This window comes from Triticum aestivum, chromosome 3B (genome assembly GCF_018294505.1).
Source record: "Triticum aestivum cultivar Chinese Spring chromosome 3B, IWGSC CS RefSeq v2.1, whole genome shotgun sequence".
Taxonomy (NCBI): domain Eukaryota; kingdom Viridiplantae; phylum Streptophyta; class Magnoliopsida; order Poales; family Poaceae; genus Triticum; species Triticum aestivum.
Genome location: NC_057801.1, coordinates 768012938 through 768022816, shown reverse-complemented (window position 1 = coordinate 768022816; position 9879 = coordinate 768012938). Strand labels below are relative to the sequence as shown.

The window sequence follows — 9879 nt, the reverse complement described above, 5'->3', positions numbered from 1 at the left end:
CAATGCCGAGACTTAAGTCACATTCTCTCGTACCTCTGAGCACCCGGACCTCTGGTTGGGGTTATATCAACTTTGGAAGAACCCTTTCGAAAGGCGTGCAATGTTTCAGAAAATAGTGTGTATGTAAGTTATTCGAGTTCCCCAACTCGCAAATCTTTGCAACCCCTTTTGATAGTACGGTTTCTCTAGCTCAAAAACAACCGAAAAACCTTCCGAGCCACCGAAGAATGCCGCTTTTTGCCCTTTTTGAATGGGGGGCCACCGAAGTCCGTAGACCATAGAGAGGTACCAATGTCCCGAGATAAACTTGACAACCGACATTAGTTCTCACTAATCCTATTGTAATCAACGCCAAAATCGTAATTGAGTGACAATGCACTTTTGATTTTTGTGCGATGCAGGAACACTCTAATGATGTAATTTCATGGAGTTTTGTCAGTTTCTAGTGAATATGAGTCGGTGGTTTGCCAAGGGCAAGGGGGCGAGCACCAGGGAAGTGCCTTCTTCTCGCAGTTTTCGCAACCCAATAATGGTTGTTCGATTTTCTCTCGCGTGCCAGCAATCATGAAGCTAAAATCATGGTTGTCACCGTGTGGCATATCTCGGATGCACGAAAATCTGGGAGAAATAATAGTGAGGCTCCTTAATAGCGCTGCATCGCCATGAAGATTAAAGCTTATACCGACCTCAATTTTCTGCATCTTCACAAATCTGCACCTGAGACCAGGCATGAAAGCACTATTTCAATCACGTCTGTCTTTCCGCCGCCCTCAAGTACAATTCTTTTCATGCCTGATGCAGCAATATTTCCTGAGAAAGACATCTCTGGGGCTAATGTTGTTGGCCTGGACCATGAAGGGCGCTGCATTGTTTCCTGTTGTGGGCCTTTGCAAAGAGAGTTGGAACCTGAATTCCCGGAGGCGAGAGCTCTGCGTGGCTGTGTCGTGCGGTGTGTTGGGCTCATGAGGAGAACTATGACAAGGTCATCTTTGCCTCGGATTGTCTGTCGCTGGTTGAATGCCTCCATTCTTCGGTACAGGACAGGCCGTCCGTCGGTTCAGTTGTAGCTGAGATCAAACTTGCGTCAACGGGCTTCACCTCGGTGGCCTTCAAACATTTCGTAGCTAATAAAGGCTGCGTCATGGGCCCAAAAACAGGAAGACTAGTGCCTCTTTGATTTGCAGTTTGTAAAAACCCTGGAATAGGAAAAACATAGGATTGAAATGGCATGGTCATCTCAATCCCACAGGATTTTGGTTGTTTGATTGCATCGTAGGAAAAACAAAGGATTCTTTCAAACAGGTTCAAATGGATACTAGAAATTCTATGGAGAATAGAACAAAGAAATCCTTAGAAGAAATTCTTATATGATTCAATCACAAACAACCAACAGAAAAAAGAACATAAAGATTCTAATCCACCAAAATTTCTATGAAAATTCTTCAAATCAAAGGGGCCCCCCGGAGGGCATCTACAACATTGTCTAGTCAGTCATCCGTAAAGATTGCTACAAAGGAATCGAGAGAAGATAAAACAGAGAGAGAAATAGTGTAGTGATCTAAACGCTCTGATATTTTTTTAGAGAGGGAATATGTAAACGTACAAGAATACTTATAGACGGTGATTTTGCTATTGTACTGGCATTGGGTGTTATGTGTTGTCTTATTTTATACACACAAGTACAGTAGTTGTGATTTGAATAGACTGTTTAAAGACAGCTTCTTATATACATTATCAAGAAAAAAAATACGTTATCTATATTATTGTTTGTCAGGATGGATTTTACAATATACAACTACTGTATCTTTAGACATACAAACGTGTAACCGGGGTAAAGTGCGGTAGCACTGGCCACTGGAGAGGGTGATAAAAAGGTCTGACAGACATAAAAGGCGGACATACAAATAAAAATGGCAGCTTTGCTAGAGGTACACTACCTGTGAAAGAGCGGGTAAACAAATATTCATACGTATTATACAGTAAAAGAAGAGCCATTTCGAATCAGACTAAAATCATTACCATCATCGCTAATCTTTTTCGAATGTTGAATCATCGCTAATCTGCTGAAACATTAGTTCAGTTCACTCACTCACTGGATGAACGTTCTTCAGTTGCCGCAGGCTTTTCTTCGTCAGCAGCATCCTCCTCCTCGGCCGCGAGCTCCCGCTCCACGTCGTCGCCGACGTGCTCGCCGTCGGGCCGGGAGGGCATCGCGAAGCGGCACATCGGGCAGAGCCGGCTGACGTGCAGCCAGCGGAAGATGCAGCGCTGGTGGAAGCAGTGGGAGCAGTCCATCTTCCTGAGCTTCCTGCCTCCGGCCACCAGGTCCTCCAGGCACACCGCGCACTCCAGATCCCGCACCTCCGCCGCCGCCGGCACGAGCAGTCCCGCCATGGAGTTCTTGGAGGCCGGCGGCTCTCTGCTACGCTCGGCCTCGGCCTCGGCCACCGCCCGGGCGGCGGGTCGCCTCAGCGTCTCCGCGCGTCTCCGTATGAAGTCCTGGTTACGCGCCCACCACCCGCCGACCCGCTCGGGGCGGACGGCGACGAGGGGGTCGTCGGGATCCCCCCTTGCCGCCTCCATTACTGGATCGATCTGCCGCTCCTGGCCCTGCTTCTCCATGGAGAAATCGGAATCGTAGCCGAGAGATAATCGCGAGAGGTAGAGTAATGATAAAGGGGAGACGATGTTTACCAGATTTATTATCCGCTCCTGGTCGGATTCATGCTCGTCTCGGCTTCCGATTCGACTTCTGAACAGGGGACTGCCCCTGCCTGCATAGGAAGGGGATGAACTCTACGCGGAGAGACAGAGAGAGGGACCCGTAGCAAACCTGGCCAAATCGGCCGGTATTAGCGTGCCGGCCCGATAACCCCGTGGTGGGTCTGGCCCGGCAAGTTTATAATCAGGCTGTGCTGGCACGTGGCCCGCCTAGGGCTGTACTTTGCGCACAAGGCTGGGCACGAGTGCCGACACGGCACGAACCGTTATTTTTTTTTTAGGATTTTATTTTATTTTCATTTTTAATACAGTACAATAGGCTTACTATATGTTCAAAACAGCCCAATGGGATGAATTCCACGCTGGCTGACCAAGAACCAAATTGGTGTCTTGGAAAAGGGCCCAAAGCTAGATGAGCTCTCGCGACTCAACTGGCGACGCTGGCGGCGCGGCCCACGCGGTTGCCCCCAGCTCGCCGGCCCCCCTTTCCACCACCTCCACCGCTGCCGTCACTCCAGACGGTGGCGGCCACCCACTAGACGACCCCGGTGAGTCGCATCTCTCCCTTGGGGACGTTTTGGCTGCAGCTGCTGCCCTCCAGCCCGTCATCACTGGGCGGTTGGTGAGAAAGCGACCGGCTGCATTGACTAAGGCTCGTCGGTCGCGCGGTTTTCGGTGCCCACGCCCGCCTGTTCCCGTTCGCGATAACTCCCCTGGTCTGCTGCCCATCCCCCCTTCTGCTCCCCAGCTCACCGACGTCCCATCCCAACCTTATGGCGCCATTGAAGAGCCCCCCCCTTTCGCGACGCAACTTCAAACCCACGTTGGCGTGCTGCCTCCCATCGAGACCGCGGCCACCGGCCTAGGTTCGGAGGGTAGCCCTGCCCTCCCCTGTCCCGTCGCCGAGCTAGCCACGCCCCTGACGGGCTTCATTGACGCTCCTACTGCCGCGACGGGCTTCAATGCCGCTCCTTCCGGTGCTTCGCAATCCCCCATTCCTCCCGCCTCTTATCTTCAGATCCTTCTCCGCCCTGCGCCCCCATCCCCCACTCCTCGCACCCCTCCTCGCCCCCTCCGCCCGCTCACCGGGTGCTTCAAGTGCCTCTCCTCCTGCCACCAGGTCGTCGACTGCCGTGACCCCATCTGCTGCAGGGGGTGCAGCGGCTCCGGCCACCGTCTTCATCGGTGCATGGCGCGCCCCACTGTGACCGTCCTCCCGCCCCCTCCCCCCCACCTCAACCACCTGCCACTGAGCCCCGCCCCGTTGCGCCCTTCCCCTCCGCTCTGCCCACACCCCCGCTGCCCACCAACACCCCTGCTATCATCGTCGGGGAGTGCTCTGCCTTGGCCTCCCCGAACGCCTTGTGCCTGCGCAGGCGTACGGCGCCTCCGTCCCCCTAAGCCTCCCCACCTCGGTTCCGCATCATAGGCACCTCGCCGAACGGCTCGATCGCTTCCATGCCCGCCTCCCCCAGCAGCGGGCGTTGCACCCCTCCATCGCCGGTGCACCTCCCCTTGGCCTTGGCCTTTGGCGCCGTGCTGCTTCTGACGAGTCCGATGAGACGGGCTCAGACGCTTTTGCTGCCTCCGGTGAGCAGCCCGATTTCGACAGCGATGGCGGCCTGGTGCATCGCTCCCCCTCGGGCTCTGAGGCCAGCTCCAGCGCTGGCGCCCCGTCCCTGGTGGCGGAATCCGAGCGGCCGCACTACCTTGAGGTCTTCATGCCCACGGGCGACCTCGCGGCGGCTCGCCGGCTGGCTGTGGTCAACATTGACCCCCCGGTGCATTCCCTTCCCCAACGGCGACCGTCCGTGACGCCTTGCTGGCTGCGGCACCCCACCTCTTCTTCGACACGGTCGGCTCTTCCGTTGGTGCCATGTACTTGCGGTTCAACTCTCCCGAGGACCGCGAGACGTGTGTCGCTCTGCGGGAGCTGCCCTTTGAGGGTGCTCGCATCACCTTCGCCCGGGAAGAGGAGGCTGACCGGGTGCCACCAAGGGCCAGGACCCACGCCTTCATCTCTGCCACCAGGTTCCCGCCGAGCACATCAACCCCGTCGGCATTGCTCGCGCCTTCTCTGGCTTTGGTGACTTGGTCGAGATCGACCACAGGGTGCTCTTCGGCGCCGATCTCTCTGCCGTTCGGGTCGTCCTCCTCCTCGAGCATGCCAGGGAGGTGCTGTGTGACGTGTGGCCGTGCGGCGGGTTCTGGGGCTCCCGTGTCGTCACTGTCAGTACACTCGCAGTTTGGCCGCAAGCGGACTCCTACGTCGACGATGGCGTCTACATCCCCTTCTTCGGCCCGCCACCGCCTCCGCCGTTCGCCCACAACGGCGCTCCGCCACCTCTACACGGCTTTCCTCTTGGCTGGCCGGCCCCGGCACCCCCGCGGCAGCAACCTCCTCCGTGCCAGGGTGGGGGTGGCGGCCAACGGCTGTCCACCTTGCTTCGCCTGCATGGCGCCCCGCCTCTTCCTGGGTCTCCTGCCCCCGTCCGCGCTCCTCCACCGTCCGTGGCATCGGGCTACTCCAACAGCATTGCCACCTCCACCCCCCGTAGCTCGGTGGTCATCACTAAGCTGGGTGAGGACTCCGATGACGACACTGTGGGTGGTGGGTCGGGCCCCTTCACCAGCGTGCCTGCCGCGCTTGCGGGTACTGGGTCGTCCCCGGCACCCGTTATGCATGCGCCATGCAACGTGGTGTCCGACATCGCTGCCCCTGCTCCTGCCGTCCCGGGCGTGCGCCACCGTCGCCTGGCCCTCAAGGAGCTTGCTGAGTACGTCTCCACGACCGCCAAAGCTATCAAGCAGCGGAACTCAAAGACTCCCTCAAAGGCTGCTCAACGGCCCTCCAAGCCAAAGTTCTCAAACACAAAGTGATCGCTGCCGTCCTCAAGCCTCTGGGAATGAACTTTGTGTCCGAGCTTCGGGCCGCGGCTGCCATCCCATCTGCTCCGGTGTCGGCAGGTGTCGATGATTAGCGATCCTTCTGCCTTCTCTGCCCACTGGACGCCCGGGGCTCTTTCATTCGGGCGTCGTGTATCTTTGCTTCTGCTAGCCTCCGTGTACGCCTTCATGTACTGTGTTTTCCCCATCTATGTCATGTTACCTATCACGCTTATCTCCCCTTGTACATCTTGTTTGTCTGGTGCTCGCCGTGGTTATGGATAGTGTCAACCGTAACTGCCTCTCGTTTCTATCTTGGAATGTTCAAGGCCTCGGTGACAAGGACAAATGCTCTCTTGTCCGCGGTGCCGTGATTGATGCTAACCCCCATGTTGCATGCATCCAGGAAACGAAACTCGCCTCACTTACCTTAGGCAAAGATCGATCGTTCCTCTCCCCCTGTCTCTCGTCTTTCAAGCACCTGGACGCGGACGGCTCACGTGGCGGGCTGATCACGGCCTGGGACAACGCTGCGCTCCATCTCGTCTCCTGCCACTTTGGCAGGTACACTCTTTCCATCGAGTTTTCCTCCACCTCCTCTGATCTTGGCTTCGTGATTACTAACGTCTACGCCCCACCTGACCACGCCTTCACGCAAGATTTTGTGGATGAGATGACGGCTATCTCTGTTACAGTCTCGGGGCCCTGGCTTGTGCTTGGCGATTTCAACCTTATCAGATACCCCGAGGAGAAAAACAATGACAACTTCTCCGCATCTCTTGCGTCGAGATTCAATGCCATGATTGATGCCCTCTCGTGGGTTGAGCTCCCTCTCTCTGATCGCTTGTTCACTTGGACAAATCGGCGCACCCCACCCACCCTCGCGCGCCTCGACCGTGCATTTTTTAACGCTGATTGGGACGTGGCTCTCCCCAACTCCACCCTTGCCTCCCGCCCTCGTGTCACCTCCGACCACGTCCCGCTCCTGGTCACTGCCTCCACCCACATCCCAGCCTCCCGTCAGTTCCGTTTTGAGAATAAATGGCTCCTTGACCCCTTGTTCCTCCCTTCTACTTCTCCTTCCTGGGCTCTCCCAAGCAGGACCGCGGATGGTGCTAAAGACATTGCTGCTAAAGTTAAGTCCTTCCGTCGTGCTGCAAAGGTTTGGAAGGCAAGTCACCGGTTTGTCCCTCGCCATGATAATAACTGCAGATTTCTTATTGATCTATTTGACTTTCTTGAGGAATACCGTGTGCTTTCTGTGGAGGAAGTGGCGTTGCGGGTTGATGCCCGTGCCGCCTTGGCCTTCTCGGTTCGTCAACAGGCGGCATTCTGGCGCCAGCGTGGGAAATTTTGCCGGGTGGGCGAGGGTGATGAGAACACCCAATTCTTCCACGCTCAAGCATCGCAGCGCTTCTGGTCCAACCGGATCAAAGCTCTGGATGTCGGGGGCACGATCGTCGTCGGTCATGCCGCCAAGGCGGAGGCCCTGCATGCCTTCTACTCCGCCCTCATCGGTCGTGCGGGGGCCCCCGTCTGGCACTTCGACCTGCTGGCGCTGTACGAGGGGGGGCACTATGGACGGTGCCAAGCTGGTTGCCCCCTTTGAGATGGCCGAGATCAAGGCGGCTGTCGCCAGCCTCGACATAACCAGCGCCCCGGGCCCCGATGGCCTTGGTCCGGGCTTCTACCAAGCCGCCTGGGAGCTGGTCTCCGGCGATGTGATGCAGTTGATGGAGGGGCTCTATCACAACTCCGTGAACCTCTCATGTATCAACCGCGCGCATATTGTGCTGCTTCCCAAGGCCGAGGGGGTGCTCACTCCAGGTGGCTTCCGACCCATCTCGCTCCAGAACTGCGACATCAAGATCCCGTGCAAGGTTTTGACAACGCGCCTTCAGCAACAGATTTTGGATGTGGTGGACGTGGACCAATCCGGGTTCATTAAGGGGCGAAGCATCTCTGAAAACTTTGTATACGCAACGGAGATCATCCAATGCTGCGAGACCCGCCGGGCGCCCTCGTTGGTCTTGAAGCTCGACTTTGCCAAAGCCTTCGACTCCATCAACTGGGGGAGCCTTCGATGGATTATGGAGGTGCGTGGCTTTCCGCCCCTCTGGTGCGACTGGATGGACTCCATCTTCTAGTCGTCCATGTCCGCGGTGGTGCTCAATGGCGTGCTCGGGCGATGGATCAAATGCAAGAAGGGGTTGCGGCAGGGGGACCCCCTCTCCCCCTACCTGTTCCTCCTCGTCGCGGACGTGCTACAACAGATGATCAAGAGGGATGGTGGGATGCGCCACCCTCTGTTCGCCGATGCGCCCCCCCTTGTCCTCCAGTACGCTGACGACACCATCATCATCATGCACGCGGAGCTGGCGCGGTTCGGCGTCTCAAGGGCATCCTTGATGACTTCACGGCTGCGACGGGGCTCGTCATCAACTTCCACAAAAGCACCGTCGCGCCCGTCCAGGTCCCCGAGGATGATCTTCGCGACATGATCTGTGAGTTGGGGTGCTGCATTGGGAGCTTCCCTCAAATCTACCTCGGCCTTCCGCTCTCCAACCGAAAGCTCACCATGGACGACTTCCTCCCGCTCATTGCCAAAGCTGAGCGCTACCTCTCCGGTTGGTGTGCTCAGCTTCTGTCCTTTGGGGGGCGCCTGGTGCTGCTCAATGCCGTACTGGACGCTCTCCCCACGTATGCCATGTCGGCGATGGAGGTCCCGCCCTCTGTCCTCCGAGCGATCGACGCCCTGCGCCGCTCCTTCCTCTGGACCGCGATGGACAAAGCCTCTGGGGCCCAGTGTCTCGTTGCCTGGGAACGCGTCCTCCGTCCCAAGGAGGAGGGGGGACTGGGGGTTCGCGCCCTCCCGGTCCAGAACCGGTGCCTTCTGCTGAAGCTCCTTCACCGCCTTCACTCGCGCCAGGATGCGCCGTGGGCTCGCTGGGTCTAGGGCGAGCTGGGACGATCACTGCTAACATCCGCAACGGCGGTGACACTCCCCGGACTGCATTGGGCCTCCCTCACCAAGCTTATGCCTGTGTACCGGGCGGTCACCGCTGTCACCCCTTGGTGACGGGTGCACTACGGCGTTCTGGCTGGACTCCTGGCTGCCCGGTGGCGCCCTATCCGTCCAGATGAGCTCCCTCTTCTCGCACACCACCGCCCCGGCAGCCTCGGTTGCTCACGTCCTTCAGCTCGGGCTTGCGGGGGTCCTCGTCCCCCGCCTGAACCATGTTGGTGCCAGGGAATGCACGCTGCTCCTTCCAGTCATCCAGGCGCTGGCCCTCACTACGGCGCCAGATGCTCGGACCCTTCGTCCCGTGTGTGAAAAGGGTACTTCGCTCTCCTCCTCCGGCCACTACCAACTATGCCACTTTGGTGGGGTGCTTGCGCCGTATGCTGACTTTGTCTGGAAGAACTACGCTCCAAGTCACGTCCGCTTCTTCGCCTGGCTCTTGGTCCAGGCCCGAATCCAGACAAGGGACGTCCTCCTGCGGAAGCACATTGTGGAGGCGGCGGGGGCTGGCTGCCCCATCTGCTCAGCGCCCCTGGAGTCGGCGTACCATCTCATCTTCGACTGTCCTTTTGCTCAGCGCTTTTGGACTGTGGTGGGGGTCGCCTCCTCGGTTTCATCCGTTGAGCTGCTGCACATTGTGCCCCCGCCTACCTCGGTACCGGTACGGACGGGCTCGACCTTCCTCCTTCTCTGCTGCTGGCAACTTTGGAAGCACCGCAACGCGGTGGTCTTCCAGGGGTTGCCCCCGTCACTCCCTCGGCTGCTGCAACTGTGTAGGGACAACGCCGTGCTTTGGCGGGTGCGTCTGCCTGCTGCTCTAAAGCAGGCATCTGATGCGTGGCTCGGCTGCCTGGCCAGCCCTCGGGATGCCTGATGCTTGTTGCCTTGCCTCCCCCTCTCTCTCTTCCCCCATAAAATGTACTTGTACATGCTGGTGACCTGGGCATTTTAGCCCCATATATGGAAATTCAGGTGGGGAAATCTCCCCCCGGTGAAAATTCAAAAAAAAAAATTCACGCTGGCTGGCATGCCAAATATGCTGCGTGGATGTTGATCCAGTAGCAAATTGTGCTGGCCCATGTAACATAGGGATTGTGCCACGTCCTCAATCTTCACGCCGGTGGCAGTGTTGAGGTCGGGGATGGTGGCGCCAGGTTCGTCGGTCTCTGCCGGCGTGGTTGGCTCCTGCTTCACAATGGAGTTGAGCCACTGCTCCTCCTCTTCGTTCGGCGTCACCTCCCACTCCATAA

At 57.7% G+C, this 9879-nt stretch overlaps 1 protein-coding gene and 1 pseudogene across 2 annotated transcripts; one reads left to right on the top strand and one right to left on the bottom strand.

The window, feature by feature from the left end:
* Window positions 1-1738: 1738 nt before the first annotated feature.
* Window positions 1739-2862, bottom strand: LOC123072302 (E3 ubiquitin-protein ligase SIRP1). Of its 2 annotated transcripts, XM_044495863.1 has the most exons (2): window positions 2695-2862; window positions 1739-2610 (listed from the first exon to the last, which is right to left on the bottom strand). In XM_044495863.1, the coding sequence occupies exon 2, from the start codon at window positions 2581-2583 to the stop codon at window positions 2086-2088; it is 498 nt and encodes a 165-aa protein (XP_044351798.1). In that variant the 5' UTR covers window positions 2584-2610; window positions 2695-2862; the 3' UTR covers window positions 1739-2085. The 2 variants fall into 2 exon arrangements, with proteins under 2 accessions (XP_044351798.1, XP_044351797.1); XM_044495862.1 differs by having other exon boundaries at window positions 1739-2862.
* Window positions 2863-8323: 5461 nt separating this feature from the next.
* Window positions 8324-9503, top strand: LOC123067862 (uncharacterized; annotated as a pseudogene).
* The last annotated feature ends 376 nt before the right edge of the window (window positions 9504-9879 follow it).